At 44.5% G+C, this 25,887-nt stretch overlaps 1 protein-coding gene across 6 annotated transcripts; it reads left to right on the top strand.

Annotated features, from left to right (window-relative positions):
- Positions 1-25,285, top strand: ZSCAN20 (zinc finger and SCAN domain containing 20). 6 transcript variants are annotated; one of them, XM_032611677.1, is made up of 8 exons: positions 1-64; positions 6,028-6,552; positions 9,586-9,772; positions 10,195-10,271; positions 10,517-10,601; positions 11,995-12,687; positions 19,934-20,362; positions 20,937-25,285. In XM_032611677.1, exons 2-8 carry the CDS (start codon positions 6,079-6,081, stop codon positions 22,190-22,192), a joined length of 3,201 nt encoding a protein of 1,066 aa, XP_032467568.1. In that variant the 5' UTR covers positions 1-64; positions 6,028-6,078; the 3' UTR covers positions 22,193-25,285. The 6 variants fall into 6 exon arrangements, with proteins under 6 accessions (XP_032467568.1, XP_032467574.1, XP_032467564.1 ...); XM_032611683.1 differs by having other exon boundaries at positions 33-52; XM_032611673.1 differs by having other exon boundaries at positions 35-68.
- Positions 25,286-25,887: the final 602 nt, after the last annotated feature.

Below are 25,887 nucleotides of genomic sequence, written 5' to 3' on the forward strand. Positions count from 1 at the left end.
GCATCCCAGCATTCCCTGCGCGAGCCCTGGAACACTTCCGCCCTGTTGTGAAGTGGGTGTCTCGGTGGGTGAGTCCGGGTGGCGGGGCGGGGGCAGCTGAGACTCAAGGCTCTAGGCTGGAGACTTAGGAGTTGGTGGTGTCACGGGGGGCCGGGGAAGGTGAGAGGGGAAAAAGAAGCTTTTATGTGGGGTGGGGGTGAGGGGCGGTCAGAGGATGAAGCGTCCGGAGATGGAAAGGGTCATAGAGGGGTCGGGGATGCGGAGGGAGATAGAAGGCCCTGGGAGTGGAGGTTCTTAGAAGGGTGTGTAGGTGAGGGGACCGGGAGAGGTTCTGAAGGTGGAAGGGTCTGGAGACCTTATAGGGAAGGATAGAGGATTCTGGGGCCCTACAAGAAGTGAAGGTGAGTGGGCCTGAGCATGAAGCCGGACCTTAAAAATAGTGTTCCAGCCCCTACCTGCTCATCTAAAACAAACATCTGAGTTGATACCCCCGTACACTTTCTTTAATGGTCTTGACCTCTGGAACTTAGTGGGTGGGACTGGCTGTTGTGTTCCTCCCCAAACCTGCACCTCTTTGCTTCTGCGTGATGGAAGTGAATGGTACCAACATCCACTTTACCAGGCGCCCTCTGATTCCTCTTGCATTCTTCCACATCCAGGAATATTCAAATCTTTCAGTTTCCTTAATGTATCTTGAGACATTTCTTTGTCAGGGTTTTTTCTGAAGCCTACACCTTTTCACCTCCACAGTTTGGACAAACACATTGTAGCTACCGTGATCTGTTGAACCCAAATCAGATTTGGCCTTCTACTTAAAAAAGCTTCATTAACTCCCATCACCTGTGGAATTAAGTCTGAACACCTTAGCCTGACATTCAAGACCCTTAATGAACTCCCTTTCCAGCCTGATCTTCGTGTTGTCAAGGTTATCCCTATAGCTTGGGGAGGCTGTTTGGTTTTCCACCATTATACATGCTGGTCTGTCTGCTGAGAATACACTCCCCCACCCCCCCATTCTCTGCTAAGAGAACCATTCTTTGTTCTAGAACCAACTCAAAGGTTACTTTGTTCAAGTCACCCCCCACCCCAGCTCCCACAGACCTCTTTTATTGCATTTACCACATTTGATCATAATTATCTGTGGGTTTTTTTTTTTCCTTTTTTGTCTCTTCCACTGTACTGTGTGCATCTCCAGGACAGGAACAGTTTCTGCATCACCTCCATTTCCCCACTGCCCAGCCCAGAGTAGTAAGTACTTGATGTAAATCAAATAAGTCAGTAAATGCTTGATGAATATGTCAATAAAGACCATCCAGGGTGAGCTTTGCTATACCAGGCTTGAAAACTGCTTCGTCCAGTGGATTTCCATGGGTGTGAGCTTTAGTCTTCTCCTGCCTGTCAGGGCCGTCTTTGCTGGAAGCTGATTCAGTGCCTATGGGAGTTTAAGCCAGGGGTGGCAAATACACGGAGTGTGTGCTGCTACTCCCCCTCCTGTGTCTGGAAGTCACAACTCATTGGTCACAACACATACTCACATGGGATTCAGAATCCTTAGCACAGGTGACTGAAGTTGGTGCCTTAAATGAAACCTATTTGCTCTCCCTGGTTTAAGCCCTTAAGTGTAAGGTCAGGCTGCTTTAAGCAGTAGCCTGGACTGTCAGCCAAGTGAGCTTGATAGCCTTCGGGAACTCCCAGTTTCTTTCTTTTTGCAGGTCACAGACTAGTCTTGACCTTTCCCATGGGACTGGGGCAGAGCTTCTCTTCCAGCCCCACTAACCATGTCCACATCCACAGGAGCCAGGATGCCCCTCAACTTCCCTGGGTTTATGAAGGGATCCTGGCTTTACTGGCAGATCCCTCATTGCTGAGAGGAGTCTGTACCCTTTCTAGGTCTTCCTGGCTATTGGAAGAGACCTTTGAGATCATTTAGCTGAAAGGTGGCAAAGTGACAGCCCATGCTGAATGAAACCTACCATCATCCTCTATTTAATCCTTATGGTGTTTGAAACAATTTTGAGTTGGTTGCCAACATTTAGAATTGCAGAGTTCTAGCTTCTCTGGGAAAAGTTGGAAGGCCTGGGAACACTGGGCCAATGTGCGTCCTGGTGCTCTGTAGTTGGCTGCAGTCCCCACTCCACTCGTGTACTCATTTACATTGCCTGACCCATAGCCATTTAAATTTGTAACCATTGATTCTAGTCTCCCTGTTTCTTTGCTGTGTTCCCATCTTACTAATTGGGGAGCCTGGGGCAGCTGCTGAGTAGAGTCTGGCTGTTAGCTGCAGTCTAGATAGGCAGCTGCCGAGGCTACATGACCTGTACAAAGTCACACAGCTGGTAAAAGGCAGGAGTGGAACTGGAACCCTGACCTGCTCACTCTTGCCTTCATGTTCTTTGCACTCTCCATACCATCTTCTCAGGGGTTTGGAATACTGGCCAACCTAGAGGAGGCTCTGTGTGATGGTTAAGAAAAATGACTGGAGAAAACTGGGCTTAGATCCCAACTCTACCACGTGCTGGTTGTGGAACCTCACATGAATCTTCTTCATAGAAGCTCAGTTCCCTATATGTGAATTGGGGACATAGTGAAGTCATACCTTACGGCCTAGAAGAATATGATTATATTCTAACGTCAGCACAGAAGGTGAAAATCACATTTAGCCAAAAATCACAGTCACCTTGAAAATCCTTTGGCTAGGAGCCATTTAGAAACCAACGTGCCGTCTTTTAATAAGCTAATAGCACAGCTGGGGTTTATTGGTTGAACGTTAGATGAAAGAGTTGGCTTGTGTTTAGTGACCACAGTGTATGAAAGACACTGCTCACTCTCAGTGGAAAGAGGCTGGGGGGAGCTGAATCAGTCTGGGGACCAGCAGAGTCATGGGTATCATCACCACGTGCTCTGGAATAGACACATAGTGAATGGAACTGGCTGCACTATTGAAATTATGTCCTTTCCTTCTCTTTCTGGTGTTTGTACGTAATTTAGTATGTGTAAGTTACAGATCAGTGTAAGTCAGCTCAACACTAATGACTCCTCAGCTGCTTGCCTGGAAGATTCAGTGAGATCATGAATGTAGAACACTTAGCCCCAAGGCTGGCACCCCGTGGGCACTCAATAAATGGATACTCTTTGAGGTTGCTGATCCTAGTGAGCCCCCATATTTCTGGTAGTCTCAGGACTGAGGAATGCCGTTGTCCATTTTTCCTCTGTCAGCTCTGTGTGAAGTCTGCTTTGCTGACCGTGTTGACCTCCCTCTGTGGCTAGACTGCTGTTCATATTTGTCTAAGAGAGTAGCAGAAAAATCTTTCAGATTGTATTTGAAACGAGCCTTTGCAACTTTCAAGTATTCCCAGAAGAAAATGCCTATTATCTGAGACTCTTTGGGCCTGGTGGGGCTACTAATTGCCTGTTTTTGTTAGTGTCCACTCTGTGCTGGAGCATACACCTCTTTGCTTGCTTTCTTGACTGTCTCTCATTAGACTGTAACTTTGATGAAGGTGGAGACTGTTTGTCTTACTCACTGTTGGCGCTTTAGCCCCCAGTACAGTGCAGGGTCCATAGTGGGGCTCTGCAGATGACTGGCGAATTCGTCTTCGTGTGAGACAGTGATGCAAATGTGTTTGGACTGGTGCATGATTAAGGTGTGGTTAAAAAAGAAATTTCATGAAAGGTTAATTCTTTAGCTCAATGTAAGTTATGGACCTTCCATAGCCCATTAGGCTTTTGATGTATCCGATTTACCATTTTAATAAAAGGCAAAATTTCCGATGGCCCTGCTATTTATCAGACACTGGGTTGGGCACTGTGGATACAGAAATGGGTAAGATACAGTAGTGGCTCTAGCAATACAATCTAATGGGACTGTCAGATGTAAGAACAGGTAACTATAGTAGTGTCAGGTAACACCTATGTTAGAGGTACGTGCCAAGTGCTTTGGGCACACAGGATGAGGGAAGGTGATTTTTGGAGAGTGGGGATGGGAGCTGGGCATGACAAGGGCATGTCAAGAAACTCTTTAACAGGTGAGGTGACATTGAGCTGGCAGCTGAAGGGCAAGCAGGAAGTTGCCAGGTGGTCATGAGTTGTGTTCCTAGCCTCTCCCTATGTGTGTGGAGGTCCTTAGGACAAGCCTTTATTTTTCATCACCCTTGCCTGTTTGCAGACAGTCCAGTCAGATGGCCTAAAATCGAAATATCACCCTCCCTCCATTCTCAATTCAGCTGTGTCATTCCCACTTGGAAGCAGCTAGTAGCCTCCTGTGAGTGGGTGTTTTTAATGTTATCTATATCTGTTGGGAGTGACGCAGAGAGCTCATTTTTCCAGATAACCCAGCGTGAGTGTCCTCAGAGTCTTCATTGTGTAAAAGAAGCAACCCCCAGGCGTTCACTCAACAAGCATTTACTGAGCGCCTCCTGTGTTTACTGCACCTTGCTTATTGTGGGGTGGCGGCGGGGAGGGGTGTGGTGTGAAAAAAAAGAATGAGCTATATTCCTTGCCCTCAGTCAGGCTATAATCTTTCTGGGGACACACATGTGTACACACAGCCCTCTAGTACAATGTAGAACCTGGGAAGTGTCACAGAGATGGAAATAAAGAGGAGAAAAGAATTCCTTTTGACATCAGCAAGAAGGTCATTCTCTGTTTTTTAATCTAGAAAGTGATTAATTATAATCCTTGCTTCATGACCCATCACTATTATCAGTTGACCATTATTTCACTGTTTATTGAGTGCTTCCTCTGTGTGCTGAGTGCTGTGCTAGGTCCCTTAGGAAGCCTGTGGTCTAGTGGGTAAGATAATTACAATAAAGTATGATGAGGGTAATGGTAGAGAACACCTAAGGTGGCATGGGAGCATGGGGCTGAGGATTGAATCTTGTTTCAGGGCACAGGGAGGGCTGCTTGGAAAAAGTATAATTTCAGCTAACAGCTGCGTGAAGAAAGGGACGAGACTGTTCCCAAAGGAGACGGTGGCGTGTGGGAGGGTTCAGAGGGCAGCCTGTTGCAGGAGCCATGAACCGTGCCTGAAACACCCTGCCAAGTGGGAGCGTGGTCAAGAGATGAGGTGGAGACTTGGGCAAGGCTTGCCCTCTATCCTGAGGGCAATGGGAGTCCAGTGGAGGGTGTTTAGCAGGGAAGTGACATGGTCAGATTTTGATCTCATCTGGTTGTGTGAAGAATGAATCAGGGGTTGGGGTGAGGGGAGTGAAGGCAGGGACATGAGTTAGGGGGCTGATCAAATGAAAGCATGATATTTTTTTGGACAAGGAGGTGACACTGGCTGGGGATGGAGATGCTGAGAAGGCCAAGAAGACCCAGCTTGGTGATGAATGGATGTGGGAAATTTGGAAAAATATGATGACCACGTTTCTGGCATGGGTACCTTGGTGGAAGGTGGTGCCTTCACTGGATGGAGAGCTCCAGAAGAGGGAAAGGTTTTCAAGAGAAAATGATGAATTCAGTTTTTGACCCATTGAGTTGGAGGTGCCTAAGAAAGAGTCAAGTGGAAATGCCTCGTAGGTGGTTGGACTTTGGAGTCTGGAGACAGGTCTCGGCCGGAGTTTTGGGAGTCATCAGTTTAGAGATGGTGAAAAATGGCAAATGGGTGGGATGACCAAGGGAGAGTGTAGAGTGAGGGATTTTGCAAGGAGAGCACTCTTAGAGGAAAGCTTAAGGCCCAGGAAGAAAGACCTTATGGAGGGGGCGACATTTGGAAAGCAACTTGAGGGAAGGTCAGACTTGGGACACATGTAGAGGGAGGAGGGCTGGGCTGGGACCAATCATGGCAGCCTTGATGCCCAGCTCAGGCGTTTAGGGTGTCCCGGAGGATTTAATACTGTGCTGTCTTCCTCCAAGGTGTGCCGGTGGCTGGTTTGGTGGTAGATTGTGGACTAACTTACTGCTTACGGGAAAGGGCGTTTCTTAGCAGTCCCACCCCACGCAGAGCAGTGGAAGGTGTGTGGGGAGTGGGGAAGGTGAGGCTGCTGGTCCTCTTGCTCACACTGTCCCTTGTCTTTCTGCCTTCAGAGGCTGGGGGAGCATTTCCTCTCCCAGGAGCCCCTTGAGGACACACTACAGATGCAGGAAGACGCTGGACAAGGACGGCCAGCTGAAAGGAGGCATCCAGGAGAGACCATGGCTGTAGCCCTGGAAGCCCGGGCCCAGGCCTCCCCGCTCCCAGAGCCTGAAGAACTCTTGATTGTCAAGCTGGAGGAGGACTCGTGCAGACCAGACTCCCAACCCCGGGAGAAGGACCATGACCCTGTCCCTGGCCCCGAGGCCTCCCGCCAGCGCTTCAGGCAGTTCCGGTACAGGGATGCGGCGGGACCCCATGAGGCCTTCAGCCAGCTCTGGGCACTCTGCTGTCACTGGCTGAGGCCGGAGATCCGCCTCAAAGAGCAGATACTGGAGTTGCTGGTGCTGGAGCAGTTCCTGACTATCTTACCCAGGGAGGTCCAGGCCTGGGTACAGGCACGCCATCCTGAGAGCGGCGAGGAGGCAGTGGCCCTGGTGGAGGATTGGCACCGAGAGGCGCGGGCCGCGGGACAGCGGGTGAGGCAAATAGTCTGTTCTCCAAGGAACAGGTCAGGCAAGGTAGTGGGGCTGCAGCTAGGTTGATAATTGCCAAAACCACAGTAATAATATTATCAAGCATCTGACATTTATTGAACAGTGCCATGTACCAGGCGCTGTACTAAGTGCTTTCCATGTATTAACTCATCTAATCCTGTCACCAGTTAAATGAGATCGATACCATTAGTCTAATTTTACCCATGAGGAGACTGAAGCGAGGGGGAGGAAGGTAGTTGGCTCAAGGTCACTGGCTACTAGATGGTAGAGGCAGGGTTTGCATTCAGGCAGTCTGATTCTGAAGCCAGGATTTGTAACCACTGCTCTAAGCCGCCTCTCGGTACCATATTCACAGTACATTTAATTTGTATTGTGTTTTATACTTCACAGAATCTTTTTACATATGTGATCTCTTTGGATGCCTACAGCAGTAATGTAGATAGACAGAAATACAGTCCATGTTTACGTTAGGGTTCACTCTGGGTGCTGTGCATTCTATGGATGTGGACAAATGTATAACGGCATGTGTCCACCATTATAGTATTGTACAGAATAGTTTCACTGCCCTAAAAATCATCTGTGCTCCACCTATTCATCCCTCCTTTCCCCCCAATTTCTGGCAACCACAAAGCCACAGATCTTTTTACTATCTTCATAGTTTTGCCTTTTCCAGAGTGTCATATAGTTGGACTCATACAGTGTATAGCCTTTGCAGATTGGCTTTTTTCAATTTGTAATGTGCGTTAAGGTTCCTCCATGCCTTTTCATGGCTTGATAGCTCATTTCTTCTCAGTGCTGAATAATATTCCATTGTCTGGATGTACCATGGTTTATTTGTCTGTTCACCTACTCAAGGACCTCTTGGTTGCTTCCAAGTTTTGGCAATTATGAATAAAGTGGCTATACACATCCATGTGCAGGTTTTAGTGTGGTGCACAGGCATTTTTGATGGATTTTTTTTTTAAATTCAAGTACAGTTGATTTACAATGTTGTGTTAATTTCTGCTCTACAGCAAAGTGACTCAGTTATACATATATATACATTCTTTTTTATATTCTTTTCCATTATGGTTTATCACAGGATACTGAATATAGTTCCCTGTGCTATACCGTAGGACCTTGTTGCTTTTCCATTCTATATATAATAGTTTGCATCTGCTGACCCCAAACTCCCAATCCATCTCTCCCCTGACCCCCCTCCCTTTGGCAACCACAAGTCTGTTCTTTGTGAGTCTGTTTCTGCTTCGTAGATAGGTTCATTTATGTCATATTTTAGATTCCACATATAAGTAATATTGTACAGTATTTGTCTTTCTCTTTCTGACCTACTTCACTTAGTATGATCATCTCTAGGTGCATCCATGTTGCTGCAGATGGCATTATTTCATTCTTTTTTATGGCTGAGTAGTATTCCATTGTATATATGTACCACATTTGATGGATTCTTAACTCACCTTACCCCAACCAATATCCTGCTGAATTTTTGCCTCCTGATTGTCACTTGAATCTACTTCTTTCTGTGTCTACAATGACCATCCATAGAATGAGAATCTTTGCTTATGTGTAGCAATAGTTGGAGGAGCTAGGGCTGGGAGTGAGGATTATTGTTGGGTCTAGTCCACAGTACTTCTGTGGGTTATAAGATTGTAACTATAACAAAGTTATTTTTATCTTGAACACAAAGTTATTCTTTTCTTAAAATGTTGATAAACAGGTGTTTTCTCTCTGTGAACCACACAGGACATTGGTGGGTCCCCTCACTGGGAATGGCTTTTGATGATCATGGCCCATTCTTATATATCTTCTCAAAGACAAAGTTCCTCTCTGTGAGAGTGGATTTGAGTTTTCAGATTGGCCAAAAGATGTTTGGAGTGAAGTTTGGCAAACTCAATAATAAAGTTTGATGAAGATGGATATTATTTTGGGTAAAAATAATAAGGTTCAGGGCAATGTATATATATATAGTTGCTATCTTTTGTGTAAAAATGGGGAAAATAAGAAAATATATTTATAGTTGCATGTATATAAAGAAACTTGAAAGGATGCAGAAGAACCGTGTTTACCTGTGGTGAGGAGTCCAGGAAGATACTGGACAGGTGGAATGGAGACAGGTGGGGATGGGGTATTTTCACTGATTATATCCTTGTGTATATTTTCTATTTTTGAACGATGTGAGTATTGAAAATGCCTATTGAAAAAATTGTAATACTTTTTTTAAAGTTAGGTGTTTCTATGACACAATGAGATTGTTCTGTTGTTGGGGTTTTAGGGCCAGGAAATAACATCTCAACCACTGCCTCTGAATTTGGAACCTATTGAGAGAGAGATAAGAAATTAGCTTTATGATTGATAGAGCTGAATTGGGTAATGTTATCTCTTAATTGATTATTTCCTTTTATTATATGTATATTCTCCATATCTCTGAGTACTTTTTTGCCTAAACTTCTACATTGAAATTAAAATTGCCACTTCTGTTTTCTTTTTGAGTTACAGTGCCTTATCTCTGCGTATCTTTCTGTTTTGAGATCAGATGTGCCTTTCTGAAACAGCACATTCTTTCATTTCATTTTAAGATTCCATCAACAATTCTTTGAATTTTCTTTGCCTTTCAGCAGGAATATTTAGAGCAATTACATTTAGAGTTATAGTTGTATCTGCTTTTATGCTTCCTTTTGCCTTTTAACATATACCTGGTTAACTTCTGTCTTTTTTTTTAATGTCACAAAAATTTTACATAATTTATCTTGTTACGATTCAAAAATGTTTTGAGTAATAGTGGCCTCATTTAGACACTTGCATAGCCTTTCTGTGTTGAATAGAAAGTACTCATTTGGTGGTATAAATGCTGGTATGTTTACTGAAATTAGTCTGATGGCTTTGTCGTCAAACGTTAAGCTATCTTTGGTTTTTAAAAAGAGCCTGTTAACCTCTGAACCACAGCTGTACTCAAAAGAACATGCCCTGCCCTACCAGTTATTGAACTTATGGTTGGGAATTTTGGCTGTCTGTGTGTAGGAACTGGAACTGTGTGCAGAAGAGACCAGGTCCTTAAAGACAGTGAAGGAATCTCAGAGCTTCCAGCTGTGGACAGCAGATCACTGGCCCGAGGGACAGTCCCAGAAACAGTGGGTGAAGAATCCATGTCCTGACCTTCCCAAGCATCTAGACACCAAGATGGCATCACAGCCCTTGAAAGAGAGTGGTGAGTACCAAGAGTCAGGGACCATCAGGGAAGAGGGGTAAGGGGTGGGGGGGTGAGGAAGGGTGCCTGAGGAGGGATATGCAGAATTCAAGGCAAGGGCTACAGTAGTGTCTGATGGACACCCTGAGAAGTAAGAAGATGAAGCTCCCAATGGTGTTAGCATACCCCACTGTAGCTGAATCATGTAGCAGGTTCAGGCTGGGCCTGGGGCAGGCTGGTGATCGTAGGAGTTCAGGGCTGACATCTCACACATGGCAGCTTAGGAGCTAGATACTCTAGAAGGAAAGAAAGTGGAAGTCTGCACTGGCTACAGGAATAGTCTCAGTTTGATCCAAGCAAGGGTTTAGGAAAGCTGAACCTGAGAGGGAGGTGGTTTTTTGGGAACCAGAGCTTGGGTTTCAGAGATATTTTCTCCTCCTCAGCTGTCCTGACTCCCCGAGTCCCTACTCTACCAAAGATGGGAAGCGTTGGAGATTGGGAGGTAACAGTGGCGTCTCAGGTAAGCTGCTGTTTGTTCCTCCTTTCCTGTCATGACTTCTCCTGTGCCCTTGCCCTGCTCCTCTCTTCTCTCTCTGCCCCTCATCCCCCGTCCACTGGGCCTCTCCTGGGTCAAGCTGCTCCTTAGGATGCTAGCCTCACACATGGTATCTCTGTGTCCATTATATTTCCTGGGGCCTGGTGGGACTCCCAGGCTGTTTTGAAGGGTCAGTGACATTTGAGGTCCTTCTGTTGTACATCCCGCAGGAAGCCCTGGGTCCTGGCAGACACGCTGAGAAGGAGTTCTGCAAGGACCCCCCAGGAGACAGCTGTGGGAACGGCCTGCCCCTGGGTAAGGAAACAGTGCCCTCTGGATAAGATACGCTCGGGTTTCCAGTACACTCAGTTCCCAAGGAGTGTTTCATCACTCCCTAAGACTCATGGCTCTGTGAAGTCTCTGGAATTTCAGACCTAGGGAGAAGACGTGCTCTTTGTGGCCAGCACTGTGGCAGCAGGGACGGGGTGTGGGGCGTGGTTTTCTGGGCCGGCAGGCTGGCTGCCAAGAGCCTGCCCTCTCAGCGCTCATTATCTTTTATTTCCTCAGTACATTCACCACCGTCCCACGGCTGCGCCCTGCCTGCTGGCCCAGAAACCCAGTCTTTTCAGCATCAAACAAGGTCCATCTCTCGGGGCAGAGTCAAGTGAACTAAGCCCAGGAGACTGACGTGTTTAAACCACAATGAGAAATAAATATCACAGGGCTCAAAATACTTGAAGCCCTTATGACCAGCACAGACCCCTTTCTCTTTAGGTACATTTTCACAGGAAGTCAAACAATAATGAACATTTCCCCATGGAGCCTGGGATCAGTAAGAGGAGAGTTAGACGTGAGAGTGGGATAAGGTAGAGAGACAGTGGCAGGTCTGACTCACGGCAGTAAAGTAAGACACTAGGAGCTGTTGGCTACTTGCTGGGCAGTGTATCCTTTTTACACATGATATCTGGGGAAAATAGTGTTCAAAGGAGCAACCTTTGGGAAATGCTGAACTACAGAATCCTTAAGCCTCTTTTAGCTCTAAACTCTTTCATCTAGTTTTCTTCAAATATCTATTTTAATTAAAGCCTTCCTATTTGCTGTGGTTGGGAGCTATTGGGCCATTTGTCCTTTAAACACAGCTAAGTGTTTTGAGAAATACGGAAATTTATTTTCTCACAGTATTGGAAGTCCAGAGGAGGGTATGCTCCAACCACAGTACAAATTGGCTCAGCAACTTCACAGCAGACCTGGGTTCTTTCTTTCTGTCTGCTCTGCCATTCTTTGTGTCAGCTTCATATTAAAGGTATTTTTTGTCATAGGCAAAAGATAGATGCCAGTAGCATTTGAGACCTCAGGTTCCTAGCAAGAGAGACTCACACCACACACAACCTTTCCTCCAACTGTTAAATTTATTCTGATTTGACTAATTTAGGGCATGTGCCCATCTGTGAACCAGTAACAGTCACTCTTTTGCATGATGTATTTCATAACACCAACCAAAAAGCAAATGAACAAAGCATACAGGTCAATATATTTCTGATGAGATTACCTCTAGTTACCTCTCCCTTTCTTTCCAGACCTCTTAAGGGATTAGCTTGGGAATTTCTCTTTAGTTTCTTGCAGGCAAATGTTTCAAGGACTTCTTAGACAAATGCCTTGCTCAACAGATCATTTCTACTTAATCGTGTCTCTTCTTCCTTTTGTATAGGAGTTCCAGTTTCAAAACCAACCATCATCTCCCAGCAAGAGCAAGGACCAGAATTTTGGGGTCCAAGATTTGTAAATTCTGGACAAAAGAACCCTGAAGATTACAGCTGGGATACTGAGCAAACAAAACCAGCTCAGGCATTGGCCTGGAGGGATTCCAAGGCCTGGGAAGAACGATATCAGTGGGACATGGAGGATGTGAAAGTATCAGGTGTGCACTGGAGCTATGAGGAGACTAAGACTTTCCTGGCAATTTTGAGTGAGTCTCCTTTTTCTGAAAAACTCCGGACTTGTCACCAGAACCGCCAGGTGTACCGGGCCATTGCAGAGCGGCTGAGGGCACAGGGCTTCCTGCGGACCCTGGAGCAGTGTCGCTACAGGGTCAAAAATCTCCTACGGAATTACCGGAAAGCCAAGAGCAGCCACCCACCGGGGACCTGCCCCTTCTATGAGGAGCTGGAGGCCCTGGTGAGGGCTCGGACGGCCATCAGAGCCTCAGATGGCCCAGGAGAGGTTGTGGCTCTCCCCAGGCTGGGGGACAGTGATATGGAGGTGGATGAGCAGGAGGAAGGGGGCTGGGAGCCTGAGGAAACAACGGATGACTGTAATGGTGATGACAGTCACCTGGCCACTGGAGAGTTCGTCCACAGACCCAGGATTCCAGAGGGCCCAGCTCTGCTCCAGAGTCGTATTGGTAAGAACATTGGGGCTTAATCGGATCCAGATTCCAACCCTCTCACCAACCAAACCTCTGCTCTGTAGTTCAGGGCACAGTCTGGAGTGATGCTGCTAGAGTAGGTCATCCTCAAGCTCCTGTTCTCTCTCCTATGATCAGTTCTGCTTGTTTGAGTTTTCTTAGTTATAGAAGCAAACACTTAAATTTTTAAAAAATTTTTTACAATTTTTAAAGGTTACTTTCCATTTACAGTTATTACAAAATTATTGGCTGTATTCCCCATGTTGTGCAATACATCCTTGAGCTTATCTTACGCCTAATAGTTCGTACCTCCCATTCCCCACCCCTATATTTGCCCCTCCCCACTGGTAACTACTAGTTTGCTCTCTTATATCTGTGAGTCTGCTTCTTTTTTGTTATATTCACCAGTTTGTTCTATTTTTTAGATTCCACATATAAGTGATAACATACAGTATTTATCTTTCTCTGTCTGAACTTATTTCACTTAGCATAATGCTCTCCAAGTCCATTCACGTTGCTGCAAATGGCAAAATTTTGTTCATTTTTATGGCTGAATAGTATTCCGTTGTATATATATATTCCACATCTTCTTTACCCATTCATCAGTTGACAGACATTTAGGTCGTTTCCATGTCTTTGCAATTATAAATAGTTCTGCTATGAGTATTGGGGTGTATGTATCTTTTCAAATTAGTTTCTTTGTTTTTTTGGATATATACCCAGGAGTGGAATTGCTGGGTCACATGGTAGTTCTATTTTTAGTTTTTTGAGACACCTCCATACTGTTTTCCACAGCAGCTGCACCAATCTACATTCCCACAAACAGTGTACACTAGGGTTCCCTTATTTCCACGTCCTCGCCAATATTTGTTATTTGTAGACTGTTTGATACCAGCCATTCTGACAGGTGTGAGGTGATATCTCATTATAGCTTTGATGTGCATTTCCCTGATGATTAGCGATATTGAGCATCTTTTCATGTGCATGTTGGCCACCTGCATTTCTTCTTTGGAAAAATGTCTATTCAGTTCTTCTGCACATTTTAAAAATTATTTGCTATTTTGACCTATGCTTTTTTATATATGTTGGATATTAATCCCTTATTGGTCATATCATTTGCAAATATTTTCTCACATTCAGTAGTTTGTCTTTTCCTTTTGTTGGTGGTTTACTTTGCTGTGCTAAAAGAAGCAAACACTTTTAAAACCTTAAGTGACCTTAAAGAGCTAATTCAGTACTTCCCAGAGTGTGTCACTGGTAGTATGGGGATGATCATAAGTGTTACCTGAGTGAACTTTTAATTTTAATGTGTATGAGCACATCAACAGGTGATTTCACAAATAGTAAATTTAGGCAAAGAAAGATGTTGAGTGAAATATTTAATAGAGCAGAAATCATGACAGTATATACTTGAACAACTGATGCTAGGGAAACACCCAGTCCCTGTAAAACTGGAAATACAGAAGCCCAAGCTGTGAAGTGTCGAGACCAGAGCCCAGGGATCCCACCTCCAATTTTATTTGGTTTTCCCTCCACCATGCTGCCTCCCTGGCTGCATCATTTAGATGCAGAGGAAATGAAAATAGACCACCTCCTTTTCCTTCTTCCACAAAAGAGGAAAGGGATCTCAGTTGGACTCTATTGTAAGATTATCTGGAGTCCACTTACGTCTTTAGGGATTCTCAGTTCCCATGTTTGTTAAAAAGGCAATTCATAAAGTAAGTAGAGAGTAAACTTATACAAGCCTCTTAGATAGCCTAATCCACCAGCGGGCAGAAAACAGAAGCAAGAAGAACTACAGTCCTTCAGCCTGTGGAACAAAGACCACATTCACAGAAAGCTAGACAAGATGAAAAGACAGAGGGTTATGTACCAGATGAAGGAACCAGATAAAACCCCAGAAAAACAACTAAATGAAGTGGAGATAGGCAACCTTCCAGAAAAAGAATTCATACTAATGATAGTGAAGATGATCCAGGACCTCAGAAAAAGAATGGAGGCAAAGATCGAGAAGATGCAAGAAATGTTTAACAAAGACCTAGAAGAATTAAAGAATAAACAAACAGATGAACAATACAAAAACTGAAATGAAAAATACACTAGGAGGAACCAGTAGCAGAATAACTGAGGCAGAAGAATGGGTAAGTGACTTGGAAGACAGAGTGCTGGAATTCACTGCTGTGGAACAGAATAAAGAAAAAAGAATGAAAAGAAATGAAGACAGCCTAAGAGACCTCTGGGACATTAAACACAACAACATTCACATTATAGGGGTCCCAGAAGGAGAAGAGAGAGAGAAAGGACCCGAGAACATATTTGAAGAGATTATACTCAAAAACTTCCCTAACATGGGAAGGGAAATAGCCCCCCAAGTCTAGGAAGCGCAGAGAGTCCCATACAGGATAAACCCAAGGAGAAACACGCCGAGACACATAGTAATCAAATTGTCAAAAATTAAAGACAAAGAAAAATTATTGAAAGCAGCAAGGGAAAAACGACAAATAACATACAAGGGAACTCCCATAAAGTTAACAGCTGATTTCTCAGCAGAAACTCTACAAGCCAGAAGGGAGTGGCGTGACATTCTTAAAGTGATGAAAGGGAAGAACTTAGAACCAAGATTACTCTGCCTGGCAAGGATCTCATTCAGATTCGATGGAGAAATCAAAAGCTTTACCGACAAGCAAAAGCTAAGAATCAAAAGCTTTACAGACAAGTGAAAGCTAAGAGAATTCAGCACCACCAAACCAGCTCTACAACAAATGCTAAATGAACTTCTCTAAGTGGGAAACACAAGAGAAGAAAAGGGCCTATAAAAAACCCCAAACAATTATGAAAATGGTAATAGGAGCATACATATCGATAATTACCTTAAGCGTGAATGGATTAAATGCTCCCACCAAAAGACACAGGCTCGCTGAATGGATACAAAAACAAGACCCATATACATGCTGTCTACCAATGACCCACTTCAGACCTAGGGACACATACAGTCTGAAAGTGAGGGGATGGAAAAAAGATATTCCATGCAAATGGAAATCAAAAGAAAGCTGGAGTGGCAATACTCATATCAGACAAAATAAACTTTAAAGTAAAGAATGTTACAAGAGACAAAGAAGGACACTACATAATGATCAAGGGATCAATCCAAGAAGAAGATATAAAAATTATAAATATAAATGCACCCAAAATTGGAGCACCTCAATACATAAGGCAACTACTAACAGCTATAAAAGAGGAAATTGACAATAACACAATAATAGTGGGGGAATTTAACACCTCACTTACACCAATGGACAGATCATCCAAACAAAAAATTAATAAGGAAACAAGAGCTTTAAATGACACAATAGACCAGATAGATTTAATTGATATTAATAGGACATTGCATCCAAAAACAGCAGATTACACTTTCTTCTCAAGTGCACATGGAACATTCTCCAGGATTGATCACATCTTGGGTCACAAATCAAGCCTCAGTAAATGTAAGAAAATTGAAATCATATCAGGCATCTTTTCTGAACACAATGTTACGAGATCAGAAATCAATTAAGGGAAATAAACATAAAAAACACAAACGGATGAAGGCTAAACAATACGTTACTAAATAACCAAGAGATCACTGAAGAAATCAAAGAGGAAATCAAAAAATACCTAGAAACAAATGACAATGAAAATACGACAATCCAAAACCTATGTGATGCAGCAAAAGCAGTTCTAAGAGGGAAGTTTATAGCAATACAGTCCTACCTCAAGAGTCAGCAAACATCTCAAATAAACAATCTAACCTTCCACCTAAAGAACTAGAGAAAGAAGAACAAACAAAACCCAAAGTTAGCAGAAGGAAAGAAATCATAAAGATCAGAACAGAAATAAATGAAATAGAAACTAAGAAAACAATAGCAAAGATCAATAAAACTAATAGCTGGTTCTTTGAGAAGAAAAACAAAATTGATAAACCATTAGTCAGACTCATCAAGAAAAAGAGCGAGAGGACTCAAATCATTAAAATTAGAAATGAAAAAAGAGGAGTTACAACAGACACTGCAGAAATACAAAGCATCCTAAGAGATTACTACAAGCAACTCTATGCCAATAAAATGGACAACCTGGAAGAAATGGACAAAATTCTTAGAAGGGTATAACCTTGCAAGACTGAACCAGGAAGAAATAGAAAATATGAACAGACCGATCACAAGTAATGAAATTAAACCTGTTATTAAAAACCTTACAACAAACAAAAGTCCAGGACCAGATGGCTTCACAGGTGAATTCTGTCAAACATTTAGAGAAGAGCTAACACCCATCCTTCTCAAACTCTTCCAAAAAACTGCAGAGGAAGGAACACTCCCAAACTCATTCTATGAGGCCACCATCACCCTCATACCAAAACCAGAGAAAGATATCACAAATAAAGAAAATTACAGACCAAAATCACTGATGAATATAGATGCAAAAATCCTCAACTAGCAAACAGAATACTAGCAAACAGTATCCAACAACACGTTAAAAGGATCATACACCATGATCAAGTGGGATTTATCCCAGGGATGCATGGATTCTTCAATGTATGCAAATCAATCAATGTGATACACCACATTAACAAATTGAAAAAGAAAAACCGTATGATCATCTTAATAGATGCAGAAAAAGCTTTTGACAAAATTCAACACCGATTTATAATAAAAATTCTCCAGAAAGTGGGCATAGAGGGAACCTGCCTCAACATAATAAAGGCCATATACGACAAACCCACAGCAAACGTCATTCTCAATGGTGAAAAACTGAAACCATTTCCTCTAAGATCAGGAACAAGACAAGGATACCCACTCTCACCACTATTATTCAACATAGTTTTGGAAGTTCTAGCCATGGCAATCAGAGAAAAAAAAGAAATAAAAGAATACAAATTGGAAAAGAAGAAGTAAAACTGTCACTGTTTGCAGATGACATGATACTATACATAAAGAATCCTAAAGATGCCACCAGAAAACTACTAGAGCTAAACAATGAATTTGGTAAAGTCACAGGATACAAAATTAGTGCAGAAAAATCTCTTGCATTCCTGTACACTAATGATGAAAAATGTGAAAGAGAAATTAAGGAAGCACTCCCATTTACAATTGTAACAAAAAGAATAAAGTACCTAGGAATAAACCTACCTAGGGAGACAAAAGACCTTTGTGCAGAAAACTATAAGACACTGTTGAAAGAAATTAAAGATGATACAAACAGACGGAGAGATATGCCATGTTCTTGGATTGGAAGAATCAGTATTGTGAAAATGACTATACTACTCAAATCAATCTACAGATTCAATGCAATCCCTATCAAATAAGCAATGGCATTTTTTACAGAACAAAACTCTTAAAATTTGTATGGAGACACAGAAGACCCTGAATAGCCGAAGCGGTCATGAAGGAAAAAAATGGAGCTGGAGGAATCAGGCTCTTGGACTTCAGACTATACAACAAAGCTACAGTAATCAAGACAATATGGTACTGGCACAAAAACAGATATATAGATCAATAGAACAGGATAGAAAGCCCAGGGATAAAACCACGCACCTGTGGTCAACTAAAATATGACAAAGGAGGCAAGGATATACAATGGCGAAAAGACAGTCTCTTTAATAAGTGGTGCTGGGAAAACTGTACAGCTACATGTAAAAGAATGAAATTAGAACACTCCCTAACACCATACACAAAAATAAACTCAATATGGATGTAAGACCGGACACTATAAAACTCTTAGAGGAAAGCATAGGAAGAACACTCTTTGACATAAATCACAGCAAGATCTTTTTTTATCCACCTCCTAGAATAATGGAAATAAAAACAAAAATAAACAAATGAGACCTAATGAAAGTTAAAAGTTTTTGCAAAGCAAAGGATACTACAAACAAGATGAAAAGACAGCCCTCAGAATGGGAGAAAATATTTGCAAATGAATCAATGGACAAAGGATTAATCTCCAAAATATATAAACAGCTCATTCAGCTCAATATTAAAAAAACAAACAACCCAATCCAAAAATGGGCAGAAGATCTAAATAGACATTTCTCCAAAGAAGACATACAGATGGCCAAGAAGCACAGGAAAAGCTGCTCAACCTCACTGATTATTAGGGAAATGCAAATCAAAACTACAATGAGGTATCACCTCACACCAGTTAGAATGGGCATCATCAAAAAATCTACAAACAACAAATGCTGGAGAGGGTGTGGAGAAAAGGGAACCCTCTTGCCCTGTTGGTGGGAATATAAATTGATACAACCACTATGGAGAAGAGTATGGAGGTTCCTTAAAAAACTAAAAATGGAATTACCATATGACCCAGCAATCCCACTACTGGGCATATACCCAGAGAAAACCATAATTCAAAAAGACACATGCACCCCAATGTTCATTGCAACACTATTTACAATAGCCAGGACATGGAAGCAACCTAAATGCCCATCTACAGATGAAGGAGTAAAGAAGATGTGGTACATATATACAATGGAATATTACTCAACCATAAAAAGGAATGAAATTGGGTCATTTGTAGAGATATGGATGGATCTAGAGACTGTCATACAGAGTGAAGTAAGTCAGAAAGAGAAAAACAAATATGGTATATTAATGCATATATGTGGAACCTAGAAAAATGGTACAGATGAACTGGTTTGCAGGGCAGAAATTGAGACACAGATGCAAAGAACAAACGTATGGACACCAAGAGGGGAAAGTGGTGGTGTTGGGGGGTGGTGGTGGGATGAACTGGGAGATTGGGATTGACATGTATACACTAATATGTATAAAATGGATAACTAATAAGAATCTGGTGTATAAAAAAATAAATAAAAATTTTAAAAACCAAAAAAACCCCCAATAAATAAATAAATAAAGTAGAGCACATGTATTGAATGGGTACAGAGACAGTGTCTTGTATCTCAGTTACAGGCCTTTCCCTGAACCAATCAGCTGAAGCCAGGAACGTGGGTCAACTGGTATAATATAGCCACTTAAATCCTCCCCTTTAGCCAAGACTCTTAAATGTGAATAGAGTCTCTTAGAAGGGGGTGGGGATGGGAAGCCCTGGCACAGCCTTGAGAAACAAGGGTATATTATTTGCTGGTGTGCCAGGCACCTGGACGATTTCCAAAGTGCCTAGGTGTTTAGCAGGGCAGGTGACCCCAATCCCTGATGACCTAGGCAAATCTCATCAAGTCTCTCAATTCTGAACTCTTCACTCCTGACAGCAGGTGTGCACTGGGGCTACGAGGAGACCAAGGCCTTCCTGACCATTCTCAGTGAGTCCCCATTCTCTGAGAAGCTTCACACTTGTCACCAGAACAGCCAGGTGTACCGGGCCATTGCAGAGCGGCTGTGTGCACAGGGCTTCCTGCGGACCCTGGAGCAGTGTCGCTACAGATTCAAAAACCTCCTTCGAAGCTACCGAAAAGCCAAGAGCAGCCACCCACCTGGGACCTGCCCCTTCTATGAGGAGCTGGACTCGCTGATGAGGGCTCGGACTGCGGTTAGAGACATGGGGACCAGCAAGGAGGCAGTGGGTCTTCCTACTTCTGGGGAGAGTGGTACCCAGGTTGTCAACCAGGAGGCCTGGGATGAAATGGCAGGTGAAGATGCCATCAGATCTCCAACCCCAGGTCCTAAAACCCCAGACACTGGTAAGCTTGGAGTAATTAGATGTCCACAAAATCTGCAAGCATGCAGAGAGAGTGTGGAAGCCAGGCACATTTCTTTTCTCTGAACTGAAAGAGAGGATAAAATTGAGTAAGTTAAGGATTTGTGCTTCACTGAGATTATCCAGTCTCTAGCTTAGTGTAATCCCCTAAATAAGAAAAGCAGTCAGTCTAGATTTTACTTGGATTCATCTGGGAAGTTATAGAGTTTATTCAATCTCATATGACATAGGCCGTACTGAATGTACCAGGAGAAGAAAGTGTTCATTGTTCAGTAGTGGGATAGGGTAGCTGGCCAGGGAGACTGACAGCTGGCTGCTTGGGCTGGGGCTTACGTCTCCCTTGGTGGAGTTAGCATGTCCCAAACTATGTTCCTAAGCTTTACAGGTCAGAAATGCCTGTGTGCGCTGAAACTTGATCAATTTCATGTTAGTCACATTTATAAGCTGTGAGATATAAAATATAAGTACAAATTCATGTTAGCCAAATTCACAAGACACAAGATCCATATGTATAAATAGACACTAACTAATGAATGCATTTCTGTCCATTCTTTCAGGTTTTGAGATGAGGCATGAGGATGAAGACCAGATTTCAGAGCAAGACATTTTTGAAGGTTTGCCTGGAGCCTTATCAAAGTGTACTGCAGAGGATTGCTACCCTCATGATTGGGGGGAAGACAGTGAAAATGAAAACGAAGGTAAAGGGCGGTGGGGAAATCCATCCCAGGATCAGTGGGAAGAATGTTCTTCTGAAGAGGACTTAGAAAAACTCATCGATCATCAAGGCCTGTACCTTGCAGAGAAACCCTTCAAGTGTGACACGTGCATGAAAAGGTTCAGCCGGAATTCGCAGTTAATCGCCCACCAGCGGATACACACAGGTGAGAGGCCCTACAAATGCCTTGAATGTGGGAAAAGCTTTAGTGACCGCTCCAACTTCAATACCCATCAGAGAATCCACACTGGAGAGAAGCCCTACAAATGCCTTGAATGTGGGAAAAGCTTTAGTGACCACTCCAATCTCATCACCCACCAGAGAACGCACACGAGGGTGAAACCCTATAAATGTGGGGAATGTTGGGAAGGCTTCACCCAGAGCTCAAACCTTCTGAAACATCAGAGAATCCACTTGGGAGGAAATCCTGATCACTGTGGTGAGCCTGGGAAAAACTCTGGCCAGAGCCCATCCTTTAGTGCTCACTGGAGGAACTCAGCAGAGGAGACATCTCTGGAACAAACTCAGAGTGCCAGTAAGAACTTGAATTCTCCTGGACTGCAAAGCACCAACTCAGGGGATAAACTTTATCAGTGTTCCGAATGTGGAAGAAGCTTCTCCAAGAGTTCTGCCCTCATCAGTCACCAAAGAATCCACACGGGAGAGAAACCATATGGATGTGCCGAATGTGGGAAAAGCTTCAGTAAGAGCTCCACTCTGGCCAACCACCAGCGAACCCACACTGGGGAGAAGCCGTATGAGTGTGCGGACTGTGGGAAATGCTTCGGGGAGCGTTCCAAGCTCATCACACACCAGAGGGTGCACACAGGAGAGAAGCCCTACAGATGCCTCGAGTGTGGGAAGTTCTTCCGTGACCGTTCCAACCTCATTACCCACCAGAGAATCCACACAGGAGAGAAACCTTATAAGTGCAGAGAGTGTGGGAAATGCTTTAACCAGAGCTCCAGTCTTATTATTCACCAGAGAATCCACACCGGGGAGAAACCCTACAAGTGTATGGAGTGTGGCAAAGATTTCAACAACAGCTCCCACTTCAGTGCCCACAGGAGAACCCATGCAGGAGGGAAGGCGTCATAGGAGACAAAAGAGAAAAACGTATATTTAAATCTCCCAAGATCCTAAGACATATGCTAGAAAGAAACTGTCCCAATTTTTAAGATTAGCGTGTACCTGGGGAACTTACCTTGGTACAGTCCAGGTAATTCGGAAGTGAATTACAAATGCTAACGATCCAGATTTGAAGGCACTTTTCTTAAGTGTAATGTGTTTTTTCTCCTGCAAAAAAACCCACACAGTCCTCAGGCTGCCCTTATATTTGCTGTTGTGTAAGAGCTTTATCAGTGTTTGAGCCAGACTGGTAACTGAGGGGATTAGAGGTAAATCAGTGATCCTGAGCAGTGATTCTAGACCTTTCTGTGCCTTCACACCATCCACATGTACACACGCCCCATCAGTGTATGTTGGCAAATTCTCATATGTGGCCATTTTCCGTTGGGGCATAACCTCCTGGGAGAACTTTGAGACTCTCCAGTGATGGGGGCATAATTGAGAATCAGTGGCCTAGAGCAGCCACCATGAGCTTATCAAAGGGTAGAAACAACAGTGACATCATTACTAGATCATTATTAATAATAGCAAAAGTAGCCAGCATCTATCGAGCTCTTCAGCAGGCTTTGTGCTAAGCACTTTGTATACATCATCTCATTTACTCCTCACAGCAGCCCCAGGAGGTACTAATATTTTCCCCATTTCCCAGAAGAGAGAAGTGACTTGCTTGGGTCACACATCTGAAAATGGCAGAGGCAGGATTCAACCAGCTCTGTCTCTAGGGCCTGAGGTGCTTTCACTGCTTCACTGAATCCCCTTTCACATTGGGGCAGGTAACTCAGGTGCCAAAGCACTTTGTAGACCACATTTTCTGTTAAAATTCCCTATGAGTTCTGTCTTTAACAAATATGGACATTGAGAATCCCAGAAGATTGAAGGACTGGGGATGTTCAGAGTTGGCAATGTGCTTTGAGCAAGGCTGAACTCATCAAAGCACTTGATGTGAATTTCCATCTTCACAATAATATGGGGGAGAGACAGAGGTGAGTTGAGATTGGGAACAAGAATGTAGCCAAAGTGATGTTTCTTCCAATGAGATACAGTTTTGGCTAAGGAAATGGGATTTTTAAGAATTTCCCTTATTCTCAGGGGGGTCAGCCCTGCTTCCTGTTAGACTTGGCTGGATCGTAGGTTGAACCTTAAGAAACCTGGGCTTGCTGGCCAGTGCTCACTTACCCTGGTGTGTTGGCCCCCTGGCCCTTTCCCTCCAGGCACAGCAGAAGCTTTGCGCCAAGGCTGAGGCAGAAGTGGGGTGGAAGGAGTGGTGTGTGTGGGGTGCCGCGGAGGGGGCTTTGAAGGCTATTGCTTAATCCAGGTTCATGGTGCACTTTTACTCTGAGCCATCTTGAACCAGACCTACCCAGCGCTGTCTAAATGTTGGCCGTAAAGACCTGCCTCCAGCTCCAACAGGCTCAATCAGAAAGGTTCACACAGGATGGTTTCCTAGTTCGCAGCGCTTTGGCCTCCAGGATTTCTCCTCAGGAGGGTTAAACAATGTTGGCCAAGGACTATGGTTTCCAAAGGATTTTAAAGGAGCATCCCTCTCCTGACATCCGCCTATGATACCGGGAATGCCGTTCATACCCTGGCTCGTTCATCAACTTGGGAAGTACTATTAGATAGTAGATGTGAGGGAACCTTGAAGAGTGGAACTCTGCATGTGAAGCAGTCAGTGGGGAGACTGGCGCTCCCACCGACGCTTATCACACCTTAGTCCCTTCCTCGGCTTCCCAAGAACCTGCTTACCTCGGATCACTGCCTATCACCCCCTTCCCGGTTTACCTCTTCTGGCTCACCTTACCTCTGAGGAGCAGGGCCTGTGAGTGAGCCCTGGCTTTGAACCACCAGGTGTCAGTAACTGCAACAGTAGGATGGTGGGTAGGGAAGCACCTGAGCCAAGAGGAAGGATCCTGCAGGAAGGGAAGGGAGGTCCAGGGAAAGACCAAGTGGTGTGAAATAGCATGGCTTCAGGGTGGGGCTGGGACCATAACTTCTTAGCTCTATTGGGGTTTGTAAATGGGAGATGAGGAGTGTTAGCTCAGATTAGAAGGGTGTGGGGGGGCGGTCATGGAGGACCCGTGGCTGCTGAGGGGGACATGGTCAGATGCGCGGTGTTGAAACCTAATAGCTGAACAGAACCTGCAGTTAGGACAGCCTGTTGGGACACTGTTGCAATATTCCAGGTAAACGTGAGGGTCCGAACTAGAGCAGGGGTAACGTTGAAGAGGAGGGGATGATTCGAGAGGTTGCACAGGTAGAATTGAGGACAGCAGAGGAGAGCCAGGCTGCCTGGGTGGCTGGTGGAGCCTGCTGTCATTCAGAACTGGGATCACAGGAGGAGGTGGAGGTAGGGCAGGAGGGCAGAAGATCAGAAGTTTAATTTGGGCCATTTTGGTTAGGGACATCCAAGAGGTGATACACTACGAAGCAGGCATTTGGATATCTGGGCCTGAAGCTGGGGGGAGGTTAGGACTAGACAGTTATCTGTATGCTTGGGAGTTACCTTCATGTTCAAGTCACAGAAAGGCTGGGCCCGGGACAGAACTGGAGAAGCACCACGTGTAGAGGAAGATGCCCCTCAGAGGAGATCTAGACTACCCCCCAGTCCCACCACCTCCTGAGCACTCCAGCCAACTTTCGGACACTGCCTCAATCGCTGCTGACACCGGAATTGTCAATGTAGTTCTGAATTTCCTGGAACCTTCCCTGTAGAAGCCAAGCTGAGCTCTGTGTAGAAGTGAGATAATGGCCCTCTCCCCTCCCAAGCATCAGCCGTTCCCCTGCTCTTGGAAGTGTGCTGGTGTCTCATGTTCTCAAGTGAACAGTTTTGATGTTTATTACCTATTGGTCCTTTCTCGTAACTCAGGTTCAGCCATGAAATCGAGGGCATTGTGGGCCAGGAGAGAAAGTGGCCCAGGAGGACCTTCTCTCCTTGTGTACCTGACTCTTCCTTTGGAAGAAGTTCCCTTTCAGGTGGCTTCCATGTTTGGGGCCCGACCCATCACTCTGCCAGGGTACCCAGACATCCTTCAACAGGTCTTTGCTGCTCAAATAAACCGACATCTGGTTTGACACACCCCGAGCCTTGTTACTGTCAGTCTGCTCTTGGGAAGTAGATTCACTCTGCAGAATGGGTGGTTTCTCAGCCTGCGTGGCCACAGGTGAGACCCTGGTCATGGGAGACAGAAGCGGCACCTGCCTCCCTGGGAAGGTGTTTTTTGTGAGCTGCATCTCCTTCCTCGATTTCTGTACCCTCCACCCCAGGAAGGGCATTGGCTCCTTGGAGGTGACTAAAGGGTACCACCAAGACTCTCATTCCACAGACTCAGCAGGCAGCAGACCCTAAGGTAGTGGCAGGGAAAGGCGGGACCAGGCTGCTTTAGATACCTGTTTCTGTTCTTGTGCCTTGGCCCCAGCAGCTGAAGGCACGGTCCTGGCCGCCTCAGCTTTAACGTGTCTCCCAGCCCCCAGCCTGAAGGAGTGTCAGGCAGCTCGGTCCTCCTGTGCTGGAAAATGTAGCAGCCAGGTACCCTGGGTTCTCCCTGCCTCATCCTGTCTGGGGCCCGCAGTGGGGATGGCTCTCCACCTTCGGGCTGCAGAAAAGACTCCCTTTAGTCAGTCTGTGGAGAAGAGTGATACCCTTTGGGGCCGGGGGTGCGGAGGCT

The sequence above is a fragment of the Phocoena sinus genome, chromosome 1 (genome assembly GCF_008692025.1).
Source record: "Phocoena sinus isolate mPhoSin1 chromosome 1, mPhoSin1.pri, whole genome shotgun sequence".
NCBI lineage: Eukaryota > Metazoa > Chordata > Mammalia > Artiodactyla > Phocoenidae > Phocoena > Phocoena sinus.